Raw genomic sequence first — 25,143 nt, forward strand, 5'->3', positions numbered from 1 at the left:
AAATCTTGTTTTGCTCCAGGTCAGCTCCATAGGTGCAGATCCTTTGCAGAATAAGAGTGATCTCTGCCTTGTCAACTCTTCAAGCACAAGGACTTGCTCAACTGGTGCTATTTCCTGCTCTAGATAATGCCCAAATTTGTCCCAGCTCCTCACCAACCAGAAGATGGTATGTAAAGATTTCTGCATCTTCACCTCTCACTGCACTGAGAGGAACTTCCATGGATGGTATCTGTCATATACATTTCCAATGTCAAATGGAGACAAGAAAGCATTTTTGGCATCTTGTCTCTTTGGACTCATCTTCATAACAATGAAACCATCAGTGATGTGATGTTAGGAATTTTATTATATTTTGAACATCTGGCAGGCCTTTTTATTTGGATAGACTAAAATTTTCCATAAAGATAGCTGTGGGACACTTAAGGGAGCTCCCTTTTGTCTGTGCCCCTTACCAGGCATATTCTGAAAGACTTCAAGTCCTGCCTATGAAACTGGACCAGGTAGACGCTAAGAACATTTAAAAAATGAAAGAAATGTGCTTAATTAAATAAAAGTTCTTAAGCTATGAAAACTAATACACCAAGCCCTACCTTCATTGTTTAAGCTTCAAAGACCACAAGATCTGAATATTATTGAAGAATCCTACACATTATCATGCTGAACATCCTTAAAAGGTACCCTCCATTGTCCTGCAGGCAAGCTGGAATTTTTCAGCCCTTGTAGGAATATCTGCCTTTGTCAAGGATTGCTTATCAAGAGATAAATTCATCTATTCAAAAAATTAGTCTTCTTCAACATATTGGTACATACTCTTTAGGCCTAGACACATACATAAGAGATCAGTCTCTACCCTTAAAATGTGAGACTTGATCTCCCACGGTGGAAAGCAGGAAGGTTTTTCTTTACAGGTCTTTTTCCACAGAACTAGAGTCAGGCTGAACTAGGTGCAGCGGTTTCTAAAAATTGGAAAGGGAAATGGGACCATGTGCATTTCCAGGGATTCAGATCAGTGTACTGGCAACTACATCTGTGAGGTTGGAGGAGGCATTAAGAAAGAGGTGGGAGGGAGGAAGAGGGAAGAAGTGGAGGAAAAGTTCAAGGAGCCATGTATTTAGGTTAAGCCAGAAACAAGTGTGGATTTGAAGCATGTATGTAAATGAAGAGATTTCCAAACTTCCCCTGCTTTGTTTTTGATTTGTTCTCAAAATGCTGGTGTCCTCCCCTGAGGTTATATCTCTTAAATAAGCACCCCCTGGTTTTCACTACCCCAACTGCAGACATCAGATGCTTTGCCCTGCAAGCAGGGAAAGCAAAATCTACTTCGGTGCAAAACCAACTTTTATGAAGCCATGTGACTAAGGTGAGGATTAACACAAATTCCATGTCTCTAAATTAATTTTAGCTGGGAAACCTGCTGCTTCAGACACACTAAACAAAGCCAAGCTGGATATCAAGTAAAACTTTGCACCAGCGAATCTCATGCACGCCTGCAAATTCTTCTGCTTTCTCAGTATTACCCTAAAATGTAGTTCAGTGGGAAAACAGACATCTGTAATACAGAAGACTCAAAAGAGTCAGAGCTGGGCTGGGATTTATACTTTTCTTATCTACTTACCACAGGTGGGGTAAAGGAGGAGGGTGTTTGCTAGCACATTACCCACCCTGAGTGGGTAATGGTGATTGCAAATCAGTAGGGAAATACCTTTTCCAACCTCTCAGAAAAATCTCTCAGGTACCAAATACAACTCCATACTGAAATCCTTTACAGTAACACTGCATAGAGGTTTTTCCATTTTTCTGGCCAGAAGCCTAGTGACTTGTTAGACTGAGTAGGAGAGACAGCTTCAGTCCACGAGAATGGGTGAAAACTATTCCCAGCTTTTTTGTTCTAAGTTACCACATCTCACATTAAACATCGCAACAAAGTGTATGGCTCCACTTATGATTTTTAAACATTCTCAGATATTGAAATAAGGCAGCTCTTCTCATTTCACTTTAATCCTCTGAGCAGAAGTTATCAACAGCCTAAATGGGGCTCTGGTATTTAGGAGGAGAAATAACCAAACTCTACAACTCAATGTTGGTGGTATTTGTTTTGTGTCCAACAAGTGTGTTTCAATCAACACAGTCCACTTGCATACTAAATTTTTTTTTCCAATATTGCATATTCTTACACATGCACACATTGAAACAAACACACAAAACTATTAGTATGGACCTTAAAACTTCTACGACAAAAAACAACTAACTTCAAATCTGCAAAAAATACATGATTTTAAACTGCCATTTGGTAAACCATATGGATTCAATGACAGATGGAATTTCTAATCCAGGATAATAGCTGAAACATGTGAGACAGAATTAAGTATGTATTGTGAACATTTGTTTGTTTGTATTTGGCTTTTTAAAAACACTTACATGAGTTTTCTACATTGTACTTAAAAAATGAAATCATATGGGACATTTTTCCCAAATGAAAAAAAAAGGAGAGCTTGGCACCAGATAGGGGCCTGTGTTCTTTTGAAAAAAACATGTACATCCAATTATGTACTCACGAAAAGCTGCACCTGCTACTGAAACAAAAAAAAAACAATTAATCTGTCAGTTCAAAGAAAGTATGATATTATTCTGGTGCCTGCAGTAGCTGTGAGATGCAAGTTATCAGTTCCTTCCATTAAGAAGTTTTTGAAACTTTATTAGTCAAGAGATTCTCTTTGGGAATGAAGGCAAATATTTTGAGGAAGATAGGACTTCCTTTGGCAAGATCCTTTATATATCCTGATTTTTTTTTCCTGGTCTCATAGCAGAAAATCAGCCAGAAAATACTTCAAAGATATTTTGGTCAAGGTCATGGCATAGTAAAAATAAGGAGGAGGAAAAAAAAAAAAAAAAAGAAAGAGAATGAGTTCCAATGCACATTTGTCTTATTACTCTTCCTTGAAATAAAGGAAAATTCACTAGCATTAAGTCTCCAGAGACCATGTTACTATGGCTACTAAAGTACAACAGTCAAGGCCTGCAGCCATGCCTTGCTTTGAACAGATTTTCGAGTCACGCAACTTGGGTACTAAATTTCCAGGGTCAGTTGGCTCACAGTTTATCTGGAACAGTTTCATTTAATAGTGGATCACTGAGTTTTTGCCCCATCCTATGTGGGATGGGGCCATTTTCTGATGATCTAAATAAGTAGCTATTTAAAAACTCTGGAAATTATATACTTGCTCATGTCTTATGAGTATTAGGAGGAAAATGCAGACAGTTAATTGTGTCTTCTGTCTTAAACTGAATTGTTTAGTGAATCAGTATTTCTTTACACTGGTGTTTTTAGGACTCACAGTCGCCCTTCTCAAAATCCTTCTAAATCCCTGAGGTTCTCTTTATAAACCAAAAAAAAAAAAAACCTAAACCAAGCAACAACAACAACAACAACAAAAACCCCAACAAAACCAAAAAAATCCAAAACTCTTACAGAACCCTGAAGTAAAAAACAGCATAAAAGACTATTCAGAAATACCATATCTGGTGACATCAGAATATGGCCTTTGCTCAACAAGTACAGTATCTCTTAGCCCTCTGGACTATCTATCTACAAAGCAACTTCAAAATGAGTATTTCTGTGAGTAAGCACTATTTCGTGCAAAGAAGAGTGGCAGAATTGTTTTAGCATTCAGTTTTGATCAAGGGTTTGCGTGTACAGATTAAATTTCAGGCAAAAGAAACAGAACAGAAGACAAATTTCCATCATTTGAGCCAGCAAAGGAAGTACTAGCTGAAGTCTACAGACATGGAGTTATATGGGAAGCCTTTCGGAGAGAAAGTGCTCAATCTGATAAACTGGTTTTCATAGACAGCAGAAATTTTTATTTTCAAACACAAAGAAATATGTATATATGACCATTATGCCCCTTTCACTCCTCCCGTCACCCCAAATAAAACAAAGTTCATGTTCCTGCCCGTGTCCTTGACCCTGGATATTACTTCAGGCTTCTTTCAGTATGGAAATTCAGCATCTAGTGCTGCACTACCAAGGTCAACATTTTCAACGATCATTCACAATGCCAGACAGATTTGAGCCCTGGCCCTCACATTTACTGTCAGAGGGAACAGCTGAGCCATCTGAAAGGCACAAATGATTGTGAATCATTCAGCTGGTGACATTTCTCATTATTCCATTTTTCAATATCCCATCATTTCCATGAAGGAATTAGGGAAACCTTGGAGATGCTTGTTTATATATGTGTCTTCAGTCTAACAAGGGAGCTGGAACGCTGTGGCTTGTCAAGAGGCAGCAGTCGAAACCGGCCTCCTGGAAATCAGTTAGGAAAATGTAAGTCATTGGGCTCCGGTAATTGTGAGCTATAAACTTCCAAGAAAACATAGTAGTTCCCTGGAGGGTGAGATTGCAATGTGTGCACACATGTAAACACATTTTAAACCATAGTGATGTTTTTTATAAGCTTGATATGTAACAAGTATTGGACACAACCAAGAACAACTTTGCCTTTGAAGTTGTTTTGAATGCACTATGCAAAACTGTAAATGCAGCTTTTCTTCCATTATGCATTCCTTCCAAACTAAGATTTTTGTAACAAAGCTTGCTTAGTCTGTGTCAAGTCCTTGGGATAGGGCCTCTCTTCGTTAACATATACATGAATTTCTGGTCCCCAATGAACCCAGCACCTCAAAACCAATTACTCTGCCCAAGATGGGGCTAAGAAACAAGAGCTGAAGCATCAGTTGACTTTGTTTGTGTAGAAAGTTTGTGTGATGCATACTAGAAAGAGATGCATCCCCATTAATTCCTGTTTTTTCCACAAGTATTAAGCACTGGGAAAGAGAATACAGACCATGCTTCCAGAGAGAAGCAGTACTGATGATGACTAGCTTAAAGACAGGTTAGGGAAGGTTTTGTTGATGCAAAAGTGAATTCATGGATAACACTGAACACCTCAGTACAAATTTGTTATATGGCATGCTTTACCATTTGGGATTTCATATGGGAAGCAAGAATATGAATGCTACCTGAGGTTAATGGATGGTATACAAGTACTGAAGGCTACTTAAAATAATATAAAGAAGAGTATTTGAATTATTAATTCAAAAATTATTGGGGCAAAACACATTTTATTTATTAATACATAGCTAGATGTATGATGTTTGCTAGATAGTTAGTGGGCAATGGATGAGTAACATGTCATTTACCTTAGCAGTTATCATGAAAGGATACTAAATTCCAACATGATCATTATATCAATTTCTTTAGCCTCCTCATTAATCATGATGTTGAATTTAAAATTGTGCTCGACTGGTAATGGAACCCTCCTGTCAATTCTCTTTCACAAATATTATGTCCTGGACTACACTTGGAAATAGAAACTATCTTTATATTGATTCATGCAGTTTCTTGTTTTACTTCCTCAAAAGCAGATGTTGTATTCACAGATGGAAGCAAAGCTGGAGCAATATCTTCAGTGCAAGTTCAGCTCTTCGTCCTTTCTGAATTCTGCAGCTGCTCTGAGCTTTTCAGTCTTCTCTTCAACAATTTCAATATAGAAAATGCAAGCCTGATTAATTCCATTTGAGAAGACCCAAAATGAAGCATTAATTGCTCAGTACTCTGCACTTGTAATAACAAATTTAGTTAGGTAGACTTTGAAATAACAAATGTAGTAAGATTAGGCATTATATTTCACAGAAATAAGTTACTGAAAAGAGTCTCAAATAATATTTATCCAACATGTTAGACAATTAGACATATGTAAGTACCAAATGTCTGGATTTTTTTCAGTGTTATTTACATGTAAGTGCATCAAGTCCTGAATAGAGGAAGCCGTCATAATATTCCATCCACAGCTGACTTTTATTTGTACTTGCAAACTGTTAATGAGGATGAATGGCAGACATCTCTTTCTGTAAGGAATCAAAACCTAAAAGAGACAATGTTGCAGCCTATATACTGAAAACAGAATGTTATGTCCTAATTTCACAGCAGTCTTTTTCTGTGTATTTAGCACTATATATCACATTTTCTAACATGAAACTTTTTCAGGAGGTGGGGAGAAGAGCAAAACAATCTGTATTTCACATTCTGTTTGATAATAAATGCTAAACCACCCTTTTAAAACACTGTTTCAGGTCAGTAGAATTTTCAGGGAGAATGGCTTCCCTGAAATTGACTCTGGGAACAGTTTTACTTTGCAGGTTGTCATCTTATGCATGTTTTGTATGCTGTAAGTATCCTGTATCGAGCACACCCTATCCCATTCTGACAGCAGGGGTGAATCCTGCTGCTATAAAGGCATTGTGCTGACCCAGAGAGGCAGGCAATACTTTCTCTAATTGAGATATCAAGTGGATGACAGTGGATCTTATGGAGAGGGATAAGGATAGAAAGTTAGAGACAACTCCTCTAACCAGCAGCAATGACTGCAAATCTTAGGCTGCATTATAGACTAAATGAATCCTTCCCCAAGCCTCTTCTGCAAGCCCCTGCTTTGGTTTGAGCATTTAAGTTTTATTAACTAAGGCAGACAAAAAGTGAAAGTGGAATGTATTCAATATTTCTAGTAAAATATTTAGGTTTTTTACCAAAACCTCCATAACCAAATTACTGCAAATTTGCAAAAGCTCTCAAGACTGGACACAGTCTAGCCTAGACCTGCTTTCTTGCTCATCACTGTGCCTTATTGAGAAGATAGCAAGGCTGCAGCTCATGAGCTTTTCTGAATTGAGAACGAGGAATATACTGAAAGCAAGTGTCATCTATGAATACAGTTTAGGGTGCTCACTTCAACCAGTTAAAGACAAGTTGAACAATGTAGGATTGCAATTATTTTAAGTGTATATCTGCTTCATCTATGTTTTGAGGTTTTTTTGTGCAATACATGACTATGCCATCTTCAACAACGCTTCCTGAAAAGCAAATGCAGAAATTGGTATGAAATGAACAATGTGTTTTGTGTGAATGCCTTTGTTGCCTGAATGCAAGAAGTCAGTTCTAGTAGCAGATTAAGTCCTGGTGCATCTGTACGATGCAGGGCTCAGGTACAGATACCAAACCTATTGACTGGTGGAAATAGTTGTCAAGGATTAGTTCTGAAGTCAGTGAGAGGAAAAAAAACTAACAGAGCTGAAATGGGAGAATATGTTTTGTTGAGGAGGAAGTTATGTGGCCACTGGACTGTCTCCAAGAGGCACCGAAATAGCCTGAGCAGAAACAGAGGAAGCGGCTGTGAAAAGTGAGCTCGGGTGGAGTTGGCTGTGATGAGCAGTCTGGAGACAGCAACAGCAGCCTGAAATTCAGAGCTGCATCTGTGCCCAAAGTTTATTGATTCTTCACCTTAATGCTATGGATGGACAGCTGCTCTGTTCACTGGTACAACTACAATTTCTCAGCCAGCCCTCTTCATATGACAACAGGTTTGCCTGCCTCCTGACAAATGGAAGACACTTTTCCCGATGCCAGCACCAGCTAGAGGATGAGAGCTGTCTCTCCTCACCACATACCTGCGCTGACAGCCCGTTCACTCTGCTCTGTCATACTGAACATAGGCTGCCTGTCCTGATTTTCCAATCCACTCTCAGCTTGCTCCCTCTCAATTGTAATTTTGTGTTGGAGAAGGTAAATACTAACTCTCATCAGCCCAACATGTCACGAAATCTGAAATGAAGCACTTACTGGCATTTTCCCATTCGCAAAAAGGCTCCACAACAAGCCTCTGCAGAAGTACCTATTTTTCCTCTTCAAATTCCCCCATAAATCTCTTGCAAAAGTCCTGGCAAAAGTCAAGCTTCTCAGACATTATGTGTGCTGGCAATTGTGGTTACCGTTTTGTTCATTATTTCCACACAATTTTGCCCATCAAAATCCATCTTTTATCACTTTTCTCATAGTTAGGCTGAAAATCTGAAGGGAGGGGATAACACAATTTTGTTTTTCTCTGTCCCCCTGTCAAGTTGGATGGTGCCACCTCCTGTATTTCAGAAACCTCAGCACTGTGGCAGGATCATGATTGTCGTACCCATAACAGTAGCACTAAGGACTGGAGGAGAGAGCAAACGGAATTTAGCGGTCATGGCTTTTCTATCCAGATTTGTTAGAGAAGAAGAAAAAAAAAAAGAAGAAAGGAATAAACGAGAACATTAGTTATTTGTCTAAAGGGCAAGAGAAAGGATGTTTTTTGCACAGAGCTGTGGCCATGCCAAATTTCAAGTCTGGATTTTAGAAAAATGCTTATTTGAAAAGAAAGAAATAAAAGGGACCAGGGCCTCTGAAGTGTTCCTTTGTGTTTTGCCTACGCCTGGCAAGAAGAAAGTGAATTTACGCATGTGATAAAACGGCACTCCTAACCCTATTTATGGTTTATTTTAATGGATAAATTCCCTGTAAGTCATCCCAAGTGACTAATGTCAGCTTAAATCATGTCAGTTAAATTTCTGGGAGAAGGTTTGTGTTTGAAAACAAAGGAAAGCAAAAGCGTTGTTTGGGTAACTTTAGAAAGTTGTATTAACTGAAAAAAAAAAAGGCACAAAGACTATGAGCTTTTTATGAGACTTTCCTATTTTGATAGTCCAATTTTAAACCAGTTAGATTAAGAAAATGAAGCACTGCATCAACATCTATCAGGATTTACTTTAGAAGGACTGTGCTAAGAGAGTGTCAGCACTATGGGAAGCTGAAGAGGGATTCCAGACCAGAATAAACCAAAAATGTCTCTTTCTATCAGTTTTTTATTTCTGAAGTTTGTGCCATGGGTCATAGATCCATATAATCTCAATGCACTTTGTTGGATTTGCAATTTTAAGTTTAAAAATAACAGGAAGAGGAAAAATCTCTTGCTCTCAGACTGAAATTCAAACCGGAGTACCTTTTTCAAGAGCACAGTTTTATCAAGAACTGATTACATAAATCAGTTTGGAAGGAGGAAGTGGAATTACACTAACAAGTTTAAAAAAATGACAGGAAACCAAGTGGGAAAAGGGTTTCCTATGTTATTTCCTTATGCAGAGTGAAGAACAGCACCAATAGGATGTTTTCTAATGTATCATTTTCCAACTCCTTTGGAATGAAACTAGTTCAAGCTGTTAGTAGAGGCCACTGGGAGATGCATTTCAGTGCCAAAATTTGCACATTCGCCTCTCCAAAGTAACTCCCAGGAAGATTATTATTTGCATCCATTTCTCAGGTAGCAACATAATATTAAATAATAGGCTTTAAACTTACATTGTGTCAAATCCTAAATCATTTGCTTGCGTTAAAAGTTTGACTTTCATTGGTTTTGATTAAAAAGACCTGGAGTCTATTTGGTATTAAAGCTGTCAAAAAATTACCTCATTGACTTTGGTGGGAGCTACCAAATTAGAACCAGGATTTCCAAACCTGTAATATGGAGTTAAGAAATAATCTATAAAGGACTTGTCTGGATGAAAAAGGGCCTGTTCTCTGTACTACAGGATCTCTACCTGATTGTGCTGTAGCTTTGCACCAGCAGCCAATACCAAGCACAAATGCTGCTGGTTCAGAAGGTAAATAACCTGAAGTGCCTTGCTAGTTTTGCTACTTATAACTCAAATCAGTAAAATTCCTCTGCATGCTGTGGTGGAACAAAAGCATGCCTACAAAACATGTACGCTCAGGTTGAAAAACCCAACTTTATTTGTTTAAGTAGCTAATGTAATGAAGCTAGGATTATTACTATCAGTGGAGAATTGTAATGGTTGCACCATCAAACCTAATTTCATGGTTTTGAAAGTGTTAGTAATTTGTTTATTTTTTAAGTAGAGGATCATATGATTGTGATTTTAAGATATTTAAGATGCCAAGTACCTCAAAGTCTCTGTAAAAATTTAAATAAGTAGTAAGCTTCTCCAGATCCCTCTGCAGAACCTTCCTGCCCTCAAACAGGCCAGCACTCCCATCCAACCTTGTGTCTTGTGAGACTGACTAAGGATGCCCTGATCCCCTTATCCAGGTCCTTGATAAAGGTATTAAATGGAATGTACAGTGTGACTGAATAAGAAGTATCAGGACAGTCTAATGACTGGCATCTTCAATGCAGCCATAAAGAAAAACATGAGAAAAAAACCACAGAAATGTGATTCTTGTGCCCTGAAACCTTAAGAGTAGAAGACTCATGGAAATCCGACTCTGAACTGTACAAAAGTGTGGCTTGGAGCATCCTGAAAAACAACATGGATCTTCTCTGAAAGAGTCTGAGCTGCCAGTGAGCATGGAAATGACAAAAAAAAGTCATGTCTGGCCTTTATCAATATTCATCATTGAGAAGGGAGCATGATAGAACCAGGCAGCCTTACTCCACTAGCATCTGTTGAGGAGCGGCCTGCATTGTCCATATTTCTTTATATTTATTGTGATATTTTGGTTATAAAACACTATTTTCACACCTGAAAATAATTATGTCCAATAGATCTGGAGACAGACATGCCATAAACCCTATGCTTCAGCCTACAAGAGCATAATAGAAGACCAACAAACATAACAAAGAAGTAAAGAAAGTCCATGAAGGCAGAAATTTGAACATCAATTATTCATCCATGTCAAGCAGCAAAACTGCAGGAGCAACTGTGAAGTGGTCAATAAAGCCCAAGTGACAATTTTAGCAGGGTGCTGCCTAGTGCACAATGCTGGTTACCCAAGAAGCAGTGTTGGAGGTGATGGTGGGGTGATGCCTGATTACGCGTTATTAAGAAAGCAAGTCCATATAGAGCCTCCCCCTTAATAGCAAGCATTTAATTCTTCCAGGGATCAGTGAATAGTGTAGCACATGACAGTTACACAGCCATTTGGGATGGGCAATTACCTCCATCATAGTGTAGACTCTGAGTCTGGACTTAAGATTACGAGCACAGCATAGCTGGGGGGAAGAGCAGGAGGTGGCTAACAGCCATGAGATGAATCCTGCAATCAAGGCTATTGCCTAGATACCCACCAGTGATTCATTATTTTTCCAAGTCACCATTTTATTGTGTTTCTCCACCCCATCACCCCATAAACTCTATCTGGATTTGTTGACTGCCAATACAACTTATTTTCCCCTTTTTCTGGTTATGGGTTTGGCCCAGTGTTCCTTAAGTATTCACTAACAGGCTGCAGAAACTGAATGTGCCCCTTTTCTGCCAGAAGGCATGGGGCACAGGGGTTGCAAAAGTACCTGTCTTGGAAAATATTTTGAAAGTGCAAAGTTAAAAATCATTACTGCAGTCAAACTGTTGGAATGTGAAAGCTCAAAGGACAGTAAAGATTGCAAGAATGGGACATATTAAAAAAAAAACCTTAATAAAATTAGACTTTGGTTCTTAGAGCCTTGTCTATCTTCCCTTCAAAGGGAAACAAAGATGGCAAGCAAAGTCTCTAATCCAGAAGAAATTATCTTAAAGCACCAAATAAATTATTTGTTTAGATACCTGCTGTGCTCCACTAAAAAGTCTTTGATAAACTGGTATCATTGTTTATTCTGTTATTGCTGATGAAAGCTATTTGATTATAGCTGTAAAAAATCTCCATAAAATCTTAAATAAAAAACACATGTTGTGGCAGAAGCCTTTAGAAATAAAACATTTTAAACATATTTTGAAGAAAGCCTAATTCCATTGTTTTCTTTCAAGTTGAAAGGGGAAATACTGGATTGTTCCAAGACTCAAGAGTCCCAGATACACTATTTACTAGTAATTAGGTTCTTGTTATCCCATATTTCTCTCCATACATAAAGCAGAGTGACTATACCCACTAGGAAAAAAATAAAAGCAATTGTTCCTGGTTTTCCATTAACATTGCACTCAGGAACAGTATTATTCACACATATTTTGGTGATTCAGATTATTCTGGTTTGTATTATATAAAGCAGAGGTTGCACAGTGCAAGGTGTTGTCATGACATGGAAAGTGGCTTTCAATAGCTGAAAAATATATTTTGAGAGCAAATAAAGCGGTCAGATTCACAAGTCAATATACAAAGAACAACAACCACGGTTTGCTTCTTCTTGGAAGGAATCAGAAATGTGATATTTAGTTAAAATCCCACAGTTCCTACTAACCAACATGGTGAATTTGGTTGAACAACATAAAAACCCACTTTTCTTCATGTGCCATAGCCACTGAATGAGGACCTGAGCCAAACTCAGTCCTCAGAGAACATTCCCGACAAGCCCTGAGGAAAACTCACCCTCTTACTCTAGGGCAGACGTGCCCATAAATGAAGCGTGGCAAGTAAATTCATATTAACATGCACTTAATCATCCAGTTAATGATCTACTTTAAGTATGATCCAGATAAAATATCTCTCCTGTATTCAGAGGGAATGTAACTCCTGCCTACCCTGCAGTAAGCAGAGCATATTTAGCAATAGCAGTCTCTCATAACCTGCCCCAAATTGTGTGCCAGTGTTCTCTCCATGTACTCACAGCAGTCAGTCTACTGTTTGAGGATACTCAATTATTATAACTTGTGGGCATATCATGTACACGCAACAAAACGTAGACTAAATATAGGAGACCCTCGTTAAAATTTATATACTCACCATATTTATCATTTACTGTACACCCCATATTTCCTATTCATTGAGAATGGAAATGGCTGCAAAATAACACCTGACAGCCAAACATCTTGTTTTGGCAGTAGCAGTAACTAATCAGATGCCTCTGTATTACTGGCTTTGAAACCTAAAATTAAAATCTTCTGAAATACTTAGAGGAAGGAAAGCAGGGTGCCAGTTTCCATTCCATAGACTTGAGTAACTTATGGTATTGGATCTCATACTAAAATGGGTTTTAATTTAATAGTATTCAGCAATTATTTGCTGGAGGCTAGTATTTAATTTAGATTTACATGCATCTCAGGGCTGTCATTAAAACACAGTTTTTACACCATGAATACTATCCTATCCAAAACAACTGTACATATGTAATCTTAATCACATAGGAATTTCCAAGGACCTCAGTGTATAAAAGACATTATTACATCATGTGTTTGAAATGCAGATCTATCTGGGATGGATCACTGGGCTCTAGCTGGTTCAGTAGTTCACAGCAGCATTAATTCTTCCTTAAAATTAATGGATCCAATTCTCAGTAACAGCATGGCCCCTTTATGCTGCTCTGCCAATATAAAGCCAGCCTAAAGGGGATAAAAATACATAGAAGGGATAACTTTTGCTGACACGGTGTGTGTGCAGAACACAGAGTTGAGGAAGTAGGATAAACTAAAATATCCTAGAATATCCTCAGTTCAGATGAGAAACCAGGAAAGCTCATGTTGACATCCTCAAAATATGGGCCAAGTTAAATAAACCTAAAAGTGAAAAAGGACTGTGAACTGGAGTTCACTGGTAATTTCAAGGATGCAAGCAAGGGTGCAAGGTTGAGTTGCCCAAATGGGCACTGACTGTGACTGTCACGACTGCCAGTCTTGCTCTTGCAAGAAGTGTTCACGAGTGGTTCTTGAAAGACTCGCACCAAGACAGAGTGTTTGTTCAAAGCTGCCACAAATCATCAGCCCAAATATATCATCAAAGTGAATAAATTACAGCCAGAAAAAGAGCAGCATTTTTTCACTCACTTCTAGTAGAAGTCCACCTTCTTGTACAGCAGTCTTGTTAGATATATTGTCTTCTTTTATCGTTTGGCCAACTTGCTTCTTAAAGTGCTTTTCTTGAATGGCTGTTGGAAAGAGTTGTCATCAATTTAGAAATCATAACGATTAGGGTCACGACTAAACTTGTTGTTTAGGCATTTAACATGCATTGAATTTAATTGGTAGTTACTGTCTTTGTGGTCTGGATCTTGGTTACTGACAACTTTCTTTTCTTTTTTTTTTTCCTCCTTGTGCTGGAGATTGATACATATTTTGCAGTCCAGATGTTTTTTATATGAAATATCTATCACATTTTTTATTGAACATATTTTTTCCATTAGTCTACTCTACATAAAGCAACAACCCAAACCCACAGGAAAGAAACAAAGAAAGTTAGCAAGTTGTTTTGTTTATAAAAATATGTATTATGACAATACAGAGAAATGTCTATATAACTCAGAAGAAAAGGGAGTGAATAAGTTTCTTATTTTCAGTGCTGATCTCCTTGACATCAGATTTTTTTTGGTCTCACGTTACCCTGTTCATTTCTACAAGTTTCAGCCTAACTGTAAGATTCAAGGGAATGTTCTTAAACTGTTTCATTTTTACACAGAGTTTTAAAGTTTGTTTTTATCATGTCATTTACTCCATGAAATTAATGAATATTTCTCATTATAGATTAAAATTTCATATATTTTTCCCAATAATAGGGAAAAAAGTTTATATCCAATTAAGCTTTCATGGGAAACTTAGCTGGTGAGTGCTCTTCCTTCACATTGCTTGATCTCAAATGTCTTTGAATGCTCAAATTCTTCCTATCAATATACCCTACAGAAAAATCACTGAAATACAACCCCATTTCTGGGGATAATGAAAGAACTTCAGAGAAGGCTGGCATTACATGATTATTGGGCTTCAGCATCATTTAGGGAATACAACAGGAATGTGTCTTTATCGCTTGGTCAGTAAAAATTAAGTCAACTTCACTCCTACATCCAGAGAAAGATCCTGGTAGCAAACAGAGATGCAGTTTTCTGGTTTTTCTCCTTTTCATGGAGAGAATGGGAGAGGAGAGCATCCCAGTGATCTTATCTGGGACGTTTGATACACATCTTCCCTTCCAGCCAAAGGGGAGTGGGAACAGCCACAGCCAGAAATTATTAATAAAACAAAAAACACCCCTCTGAAAAAAAAAGCCAAACCCACAGCAAAAAAGCCGAAAAAACACCACCAACAATCCAACCAATCAAAAATAAAACCTCCCCAGCAAAAAAGGGTTTATATGGCAGGAATAGTTTGTACCAAACCAGAATAAGAATAGGAGAGAAACAGCAAGCCTCTAAAAGCCCTGAGCCCATGCAAGAGTCCCTTAACAATTTAACAGCCTAGTAAGGGACCGTTGCAGGATACATCAGCATTTTACAATAAACAATGGCAACTCATAACCACACCAACTGAATATTTGTGATGGTTTTTAGCTTACATTGTAAATATTTGCTGCAAGTGATAATGTCGGTCATTAGCCCAAAGCAATTATCTCAAATGTATAATTAGATGTAATAAATCCCTCCCCTGGGCATGGGAAAGCACATCAGGAAAATCCCAAGCTGCTTTAAACAGATCCCTACCCATATTTTCCAGCCAAAATAATTTTGAGAATTCAGACTTGTAACCTAGGCTGCTGTGAATAGACTATACAGATTCTTAAATCTGCATTTTCATTTTGGTGTACCTTTTAAGCTAATAGAAAATGGTTGCTTTTTCCCCCCTGATCAGCTAGGCCTTCTGCTAGGCCTGTCTATAAGAACAGACATAGAATCATAGGCTCATTTAGGGCCTCGTTGATCATCAGGTCCAAGCACTAACCCGGCACTGCCAAGTCTGCCACTAAACTATGTCCCTAAGTGCCACATCCACACATCTTTTAAATATCTTGTGACAACAGTTTTTAAAAGCCCAACCCCTATTCCAATGGCCTCTTCCAGAGTTTCCCTCCTCAGAAAAGATGTTTTTGTAATTACTGACATGGTGGTTTGTGGTCTTTGCTCAGGTTAAAGGACAGACAGGGAGGGGTGAGAGGAAACGAAGGTTTATTTCTTTGATGCGCTCATTTGGTGTTGTGAAAATTCCATCCGTTCGAACTTCATCGTTAGTGGAAACTATTATTTTATCCAACTGAGCGGGCCAGAGCTCCCTGCCTGCTTGTTAGCCTTCAGGCTCATACAAACACTGCAGCAGAAGCACAAGAGATGTTTGTTCTGCAACTCGTCTGGCTACTATAAATTCCATCTCCAAATGGAAAGCATTCTAATGTTATTTTGCCAGTTAGAGTTACCCATATGTTAGGCCACACACATCCATTTCGTACACTGCCCTTCTCACTGGCCTGACTGCAAGGAGACCCACTGCACCATCAAAGAAAGACAAATAACACCATTGCTCCAAGAAGCGAATGCTCCTCAGAGATGGGAACCTTTACTCCTTGCACCCGAGGCAGCAGAGCCATCACTCATTGCTCACTCTCCTTCTGCCTCCCCACGCTGGAAATACTTGATTAATCCACCCACTGCTGGGTTGATACTGCAGTGATACCTCAGAAGAGAGCTGCTGGTGGTAGCCTGTCACCTGGAGAAAGCAGAGCAGGACAGGCAGAAAATCACACAGATCCTGAAAGAAATGAGGAGGAGGAGGAAATGCAAGACATGACAGGCAGATGAGGGAAACTTGCAAGATGTTATCTGACTAGGCAGAAAAACAGGGAAAAGAAAACAGAAGAGTTTAACAATACCCCTGTCACCACCAAGAATCATGAGAGAGAACAGGACAGCAAGTTTTGGTTAGGATGGGTGGCTTGATAGAAAAGACCCTGATGCCAAGACAGCTGTGATCAAGTTTAGACATCTCATAAAATGGTGTCCCTCTGGAGCAATAGTGAAGCCTATGATGAAAACAAATGTGAACTTGAAGAATGCAGGAGTACTGTCTCTGGTGGGCAGGGAGGAGCAAATTGTCTGAAAATAAAGCTGAAAAATAAAAAACAGCAAAGGATGACTCAGTGACCTGAGGGGGAAACACGCTGCTGGAGTTCCCATGTATCAAGAATGGAGCAAGAGAAAAGCTGATATTGCAAGCAGTCTAATGAATGCTGCTGGCTGTAAAAAAGAAATTATAGAGAGTTTTAGCTTTATGGAGCTTTAGACTTTCTGTGGGAGAGGCAACCCTTTTGATGGTCAGCACAGAGAGCTCATCCACCAGGCTCAAAACTGGCAAATTCAAAAGATGGGAAGTGGTAACACCCAAGACTGTTTTCTGAGCACGATGTATCGAGCCTGCACTTCCAGAACATGAAACAAAACAGAAGATGGAGCTGTTCTGCCAAAGAAGATGAATGAGCATATTGATACCATAGAATGATAAATACCAGAGATACATGTACCAGGGCTGACAGTTTTGCAAGGTCATGCGATCTGGTGTGCATGGTGCAATCCCATGCAACATTAAAAGCCAACAAGTCTGGAAATGCTGGGTCCTACAAAGGACAACACTGTGGAAATATACAGGGCAAGGGGACAGGGGGCTAGGAAGAAGAGGAGGGAGAAAAAAAAAAAAGAAATAAAACGGCCAATGCAATTTCCTGGAAGACAGGTCAAAGACCTGAGGATATTTTTTCAATTTCTAATCTGAAAGCAGTGAAAGGAGTGGAAACCAAAAAAATAATGTAGAGTTAGAATTGACAATTAGTGGAGAAAAGAAATCCACAGAAGAGACTATAAGATTGGCTGAATGAGTATGGGATGGTCTCAGATAGTGCTGTTGAACCTTTCATAGCTGCACTATCTCTGCCCAGGACAATGTAAAAACCAGAGACCTCTTTCAAGCCTCCAGTTCTCATGTGATTTGCAAACACCTTGGCTTGAAAACCAAATCTGGAATATTGTAAAGAAAAGAAAAGGTGCCTAACGCAGTCTACAGAAGCATTATGAAACCAGCCGTTCCCTTTGCCCCAGAAATAACAGAACATTTATTCATTGCAGGATACTCTTTAGTTCAAAGGGATGGAGATTTCAGGAGTCTCACAAAACCATACTTTTTAAACCCATGGGATTACATTCTCCGGAGTGTTTCTGTACCTCATCCTGCACAGCCTTCATTCTTCAGAAAATAATTAGCAAAAGTAGCTGCTAAGTTAGGCTGTGTAACAGACTTACATGGGGGCAAACTGTGCCCCAGGTGCCTGCATCAAGCAACAGCACAGGTAAAAAATGAGCAGTGAAGGGATGCTGCTTCTGAACTGAGCACTCTGCCTGGGTTCAACTGGGGTGTAGGAAGGGGACCATACAATCTTCTTCGGATTCAGACTGGTGAATCAGTTTCAAGCTCTCCCGCAAGGACTACTGGTTCTCTCCAATGATGCCCAGGGGATAAGTTGTTTCTTAAAAGAGTTGGATGAAAATACCCGAATCCACAGTGCAGGTTGAGTGACAATGCTTTAAGCATGCAAACCTTACGTTTGGTAACTGTTACTTGGAAGGAAGTGAGAGCGGGGTCTCTCTTCCTGGATCTTCTAGCTGCAGGAACAATCAGCTATGCGTGTTACTCTGAATACTAAGAAAACAAAACAAATCGACTCGGAAACACTCAGTATGAGCAATTCTGCTTAACAAATCTAAAGCCATGAACTGAAATGGTCTGTTTCCTCTGGCTGTGTTACAGAGAACACCGAGTGACAATTAGGATGGGGGTCATTAGATGAACACTGAAATGAAAAAATACACGGCATAAGGAACCGTTGTTATACATGGCCAAACAACATGGAAAGGACGGTTGCACAACACACAGGTAGTACAAATGCTTTGGGAAAGAAATCAGCACCAAAATGCATAAAAGCTGAATAAAAGCTGTACGGTGCTTGGTCCTGTTGCGAAGGCTACCAGAACACCAGATGAAATTAAGCTAGCAGTAATGCAGAGTTTTTCTTCCCAACTTAGCGGTTTTCTCAGTCTGCTTCTTCTTAAGAGATGCTTTGAAATCTGACTTCCCTTTGAAGTTTCTCGAGTACAGCATGACATTTATTTAAGGTACAAACCGAACCCTTTTGCTTTCCAGATCCCATCCGCTCTTTCTTCCAGAACCACTGTTCCCCTTTCCCAGCGAGCCTCATCCATTTCCCCCCGTGCGAGAGGGGCATCAAAGAGATGCCACCGCCGGGCTGCCCTCCTCTCCCCGGGGCTGGTGGGGCCAGCTCGCCCCCCTGAGCCCCCAGCCGGTGTCCCACCGCGTCCGGAGAGCCCTTTTGAAGGCAGGCGAGGGGGAGGAGAAGTCCCCGCTGCGGAGGAGGCAGAGTGCTGACTAACCCCGGCCCCGCTGTCACGCAAGCCTTGCCGCCTGTCAATCTCCCGGCGGCTCTGACAGCGGCCTGGCCGCCGTTCAAACCCTTGCGTGCGAGCAGACGAGCCACATTACCCTATGAAGTATTTCATAATAACAACAGCTGTTAAATATTGATGACTCCTGGCAAGCGCTGAATGCTTTTCGAGAAGGTTAAGCCTTGGTGTAATGGAACCTAATTCCTCATTATATACTGTATCAGATATCTGGAAGTTGCCTAAAAAAAGCAAAGGAGCTTAGAGTAAAGGATCAGAAAAATAACTCTCGTGCAGCAGGGAGAAGGGAGAGAGCCCGCTGTGCGAAGGGTGAAGAGTGTTTCCCCGAAGTCAAATCCCTTCACAAACAGTAAAATACCCTGCTGGAGCGATCGTCAATACGGTCGGTTTCACTATATTCCACTGGAGGGTTTTGTGTTTTTAGAAATTATTGCAGATCAGATAAACTTTCTAAAACAGTGATCCAGCTGCCAGTGCTCCGTGTGTGTGTGTAAAAGTACATGTGGGAATTATTTCTACAGAAATATAGGGGGAAAACTTCCTTTAGTTTCTCTGCAAACATCAGCTCTGAGAGATCTGGCTCATTAGAAAATTTAGTGGTGATATGTCAATCTATTAAGGATGAACTCTCAGACAAGGTTTCCAGCAGGCAAAAAAATGGAAAAGGATGAGCCTCTTGCCTTGGGGAAGTCCTGGTGTGCTTTCCTACAATTCCCAGAAAAAAAATCCACCATCTTCTTCACTCTGCCCTCTAAAACCCGTCAGTCTTATCTTTTCCCTCATGATCTAACTGTCAAGCAAGGTTGTGTCGGGAACTGAATCCGTTTGGGGTTGGGATTCATGATCGACAGAGTCCTTGGGGGATGGACCTGGTGTGATGCCAGGGCAGGCAGTACTGAGTAGTCCAGCAAAAAGGCAGCATTAGAATCCAGGTGCAGGTGAAAGAAGAAACACAAACTGAGGACTTCTTACAGAGGTGACTAAGTCAGGGTATTTTTTTTTCTTGCATGTGAAAAAGAGATCTGTGTGCCTTTGGGAAATAAAGTTTACATGAGGCAAGCTGAGAAGCTGAAAAGAATTGCTTGCAAATGTTCAGTTGTGCTGCAGTGCAAGGAGTTCTGTGAAGCTTTAGGAAAGTGGTTCACCTGTAGGGAACCCAGGTCTGTTAACTGAGACAGGATAGGGAATCACAAAAACTTAGGAAGCTGTAGGGATGGGACATTTGAAGGTCATCTGGTCTACCTCACCCTGCTCAGAACAGAGATAACTTCACTTAAGCAGGTTCCTCAGAGTTTTTGAGTATTCCCAGTAATGGACATTTCTCATTCCCTCCAGGAAAATTTTCATTATTTAATTAAAAACAGGATTGATTTTGTAAGATAAGGAGTTCCTTAATGTTTTAGGTGAATGAGCATTAGGGTAAATTCTGGATGGACACTTCCTGTGCCCACAATTCTTTGTTTGCAAATGTGTAGAATAATTTAAAAAATGCTGAGAATAGTGAAGTGGCTTTTATAAAAAGTGTATCTATATGGAGAATATGTAGAATAATTATTAACTCTTCTTCTGTTTTTTGCTGGTTTTCTGTATCTCATAAGAAATCACACTTGTACGTCAAGTTTAAATGTAGCCTGGGACTATACCTTCTCCCCATCCCATAATTTCTGAGGGATCACAGATCCAAAGAAAAGCTCCATGTAAAACAAATTTTGTGCTAACTATACAAACAATAGACTCAAAAGAACCTGTCTAGAAAACACATTTCTTCTCTGTAGCTTACTGTTGCAACCTTTCTTTCTTCATATGACTCAACAGATGATCTCCCCAACAGACAGCCCCACATTGTGCCTTGGCAAAGGAGATATTTTAGAGATCTGTTTGCATCACTGTGAGTAAATATTTGAGCTATCAGTTGGTCTGGTAGACTATATTGGCTACAAGACTGCTGAAGACATGTAGTCCTCTGAAATTATACCAGGATATAAGACTTATTCCAAGTAACAGTCTTCCTGTTTATCTTCACAATTCCATTTTATTTTCTACTACATTAAATATGATTATTTGATCACGGAAACTTATTGATTTATAGGTTCAGTCCTGGGGCCTTAATTTTATCTGTGTACTATTCCATTCTTTAATTAAGCTTTAATACGTTAGCTTGTCTGAATATTTGCTTGCACACCCTTCTGAATAAACACATAAAAGGTAAGTAAAAATGGGTTATTCTCTCAAACCACAAAATGGATTGCAAGCCTGATTTATCATCAACCTTGAGTAAGAAATCTGCAGACTATTTATTCCAGTTTCAAATCAATACCCACATCGCAGACAAAAAGTTGATTCCAACGCTTCTTCCTTGCACCTTTAAGTTTTTAAATTACATGTCTGCTCATCAGAATCATGATATCCAGCCTAAGTTTAGAGTAGAAAAAAATTTCAGAGAACTCTTCTGTATTTAGAAAGTCTGCTTAACATTGCTTAGTTCCAGAGTTAAGGACCTCAGAATTTACAATGAATGTAGTTTAATATTTTCATTTGTGACTTCACCAAACTGATCCACAATTAGCCTTAACTGTATTGCAGTGTGTTCTGACCTGCTACTTCCTGGTTGCTTGAGTGGGATCTCAGCAAATCCCACTGATCATGATATTTATACATATTCAGAGGAGCAGCACATCAGGACACATTGATTCTAGGATCTGTGGAGCACCTCACCTATCAAAAATACTTGAAGCGTTTCCCTATTCTTCCAAATATCCATCATAACGGCTTCTTGTCTGAATATCTGTTCATCTTTTCCCTTGTACAGATATATTTTAAAAAATGGGTTCTGTATATCCTCTGAATTCCTGGTGTTTTCTCTCTCTGTGGCCCAAGAATGTTGTCCTTGTTTGATATGGACATATCAAACATACTATTCTGTTGTCATTAGACCATTTTTTCAGGATTTATTCTCCTGATAAAAATAATATATCAGTGGATACTGATGTCCACAGCAGAGGCAGTTGCCCTTTGAGGAAAGGCTAAAATGGTTAAAAGTCACAGGACTTTTACTGAGAAGGGCCAGGGGAAATACAACAGAGGTTTACAAAATTATAAGGGCAGTGGATAAACTGAATGCAGAACTGCTGTTTGCCCAACCCCACAATATGAGGACTGTCCAATGCCCTGTAACACCAGCACAAGAATGCTTTAAAGTGGATAAAAGACAGCAGTTTTGAAGATGAGAATGCCAGACTCGATGGACCACGGGTGTGGCACAGTAGTGCATCTCTTATGTTGTTATATTCTCACTGCAATGCCATGGCCTTGTCCACAAAATTTGTTGCAGACAGAAAATAAACAACAGATGCACAACAGCAGCATCTGTGACGTGAAACAAAGTATATCACAGAAGTGACAATAAGAAAAATCAGAACCTTATGAGAAAGCCTGTATGTGACTAAATTTAAGCATATGATAAAAGAGCAGCTTGTGACTAATCGTTGCATCCAAAAACAACAAAAAACCTTTAGTGGTAAAAAGCCTATTGAAATAAACTTGAGTCTGAAATATTTTTCAGAAACATAAATAATGAGACCAAATCCATTTTTACTGAAAAGACAGCTAAGAGGAACACTATGTGTGTTCATAAGTAAGCAATTGAAGTCTACTGGAATTTTTCCCGCTTTTGGAAAGGCGATTGTAAGAATTGCATTTTACAGAAGAAATGCAATAAAGTCTTGATAACAGATTTACCTTGAGAATAACAGAACATTTTTTGTCTCTATTGGCTACAGAAGATGTGCATCATTTTACCCTCTCCAATTTTGGTATATAGTTTAGAACATTTAGTAATCAATCACTGAAGGACAAACTCAAAGATCAAGCATGAAAATAAATGAAACTGGGAAAATGCATAGAAAGCATCTCTCCCCCTTCTTGATTAGAGCAATCTGACAATGACTAACTTATGTGAGATTTACATGATCTTTGCTAGCCTTTTTGGATTTGATAACCTCTTTTCCAGAACTATGATTCAAACAGACTGTCTCCTGATCTTCCACTCCTCAATTTCTTGTGCCTTTAAAATTTTCGTTGCACCATTCTGCATGGAAAGACACAGGCTAAATTCACACTTGATGGTTCCAAGAGGAATTTAAGGCAGTATCTCTTAGAAGAGAGTTGAAAAAGCATGTGTCAATAGATCAGTATATCATCCAAGGGACTGTTTAAAAATAGCCAATGCACACGATCTGGAGAGGATAAAGGAAACCTTTAAGATGAAATAAACACTGCATCTAAAATATTCACACTGAGACCTTAGTGCACAGGATGTGCATGTGTTACCCAGAAAACCAAATCTGGATCCAACAGTTTTAGAGTCAGGAATATCATAAGAACAAATCTTTAATATCTGCTTTATATAGCAGCCTTACTGTGTCCAATATTAAAGGCAAAGACACATTCGCTTTCCAGCGTACTTTAAAGAAGCAAACACGCTTGACAGAGGAAATACGGGAATCTCCACCTTTAAATCAGCTGGATATCACAGCACACTGCTGCACAGCAACAGACACACACAGACACACACGCCTCACAGAACATGGTGCTCTCTTTCTGTGGCAGAGCTGCTCTGCTTGGCCGTTTCTGCTGCCCGTGGAGGTTGCCACCATGACATGAACTGCATGAAGCCTTGAAAAGTTAAATGCACCCAATGTGCTGTGGGAAAAATATGCCTGAGAGGAGGTCCTTAAGCTTTGGATTTTCTAATTCAGGAAGTAAAAACACATGCTGGGACAAGATAAGGGCAAGTGAAAAATCAAGGACATTATCTGAAAGTTTTTTTTTTTTTAATTATTTCAGAATCTCTTTCCAGGGCAGTTTTGAAACACTGAGCTGTATTCCAGCACCTTTTGGAATGATGAAGAAAACCAGTAGCATGACAATCTTACCGAAAAGCTCAAAATTAAGAACTATCTGACAACAGAACTGCCAGAAGCCTAAACTCATAATGTTACAATCCCTGGATCTCTTAAATGTGTTTTTATCCACACTAATATTTTAATGTATGCATACAAAAACTAGTCCTGCAAAGCTACCCAAACAGATGGATGTTGTCCCCAACTGGAATCCCTCATAAGACAGAGGGCCTGCAGAGAAGACACCATGGTTTGTCCAAAAATAAAATCCTTTTCAGAACAGGAACCTTCTGCAGAAGTATAAAATGCATGCACATGATGTATTCAATTACTACAATAACCTTTCTTTTTCACTTCCTCACAAAGGTTTTGCTTTGCTTTTCCTGACAGCCGTGTTCCGTACTCAGAAAAAGATCCCAAGCAGATGCCAAAGACCCTAAACAGACCAGTAGTGAGCTTACATTTTCTTTCCCTTTCAGCACCAGAGAAATTAAGTTTCTTAAAAGTGCCATGGTCCCTAGGTCAACAGCCAGAATTAGGACCTTCAAATTTTCTGAACGTAATAAAAAATTCTGTCTTTATAAAAGGCAGGAAAGGTGACATTTAAAGGCTCTAAGATTGCAAATTTTCTCCCTGCTTTCATTTGCTTTTCAATTTTTAAAACCAGAGAATACTTAGATATAGTGATAAACTTAAAAGGCAGGCACAGAGTTCTTATCAGACTTGTCCCATTTGAAGATAAGGAAAACCAATGTTCTGTATTTCAGAAACAAAGTCCTAGCTAATAAAATATAACCTTTTCTCCAGTTTCAGCTCTTCTGTATGTGTCATTGACTTGAACAGGCAAGTCTGACTCCTACAAAGGTGCTTGCTGCCTTGACTCATAGCAAGCTACCAAAGAAATAACGAGTATTCCTTATGGGATAAGGACAGGAATCTTGTATCTCATTCATGAAACATATAGGATTATGCCTTCAACTTTCTAGGCAGTAATAGCCAATTGCGGCTTTCACTGAGTGATCAATGCCAGGTGAATAGTGTGTATAAGGAGAACTATGGTACATAAATTACTTCTAGTGCTTCTTATTCTGACTCAGGTCTCTGGATGAAAATCAATGATTTCTTACCTACTGATTCATCAGATCTGTTTTATACTCATCATGTGACATAAACACTTGTTTCTATTGCATTTTCAGCAGTTACAGTATGATCTCCACTGGATATACACTGTGGCTTACTGCCAGAGTCAGTCCAATAACCACCAAAACAAG

At 39.2% G+C, this 25,143-nt stretch overlaps 1 protein-coding gene across 1 annotated transcript in view; it reads right to left on the minus strand.

Moving 5' to 3' along the window:
* AHRR (aryl hydrocarbon receptor repressor) overlaps positions 1 to 25,143 on the minus strand; it is a 63,042-nt gene that overhangs the window by 13,566 nt on the left and 24,333 nt on the right. The window contains exon 3 of the mRNA XM_053983010.1: positions 13,573 to 13,673. Within this exon, the coding sequence (XP_053838985.1) occupies positions 13,573 to 13,673 (101 nt within the window). The remainder of the gene's footprint in view (positions 1 to 13,572; positions 13,674 to 25,143) is intronic.

Source organism: Vidua macroura, chromosome 1 (assembly GCF_024509145.1).
Source record: "Vidua macroura isolate BioBank_ID:100142 chromosome 1, ASM2450914v1, whole genome shotgun sequence".
Classification (NCBI taxonomy): Eukaryota; Metazoa; Chordata; class Aves; order Passeriformes; family Viduidae; genus Vidua; species Vidua macroura.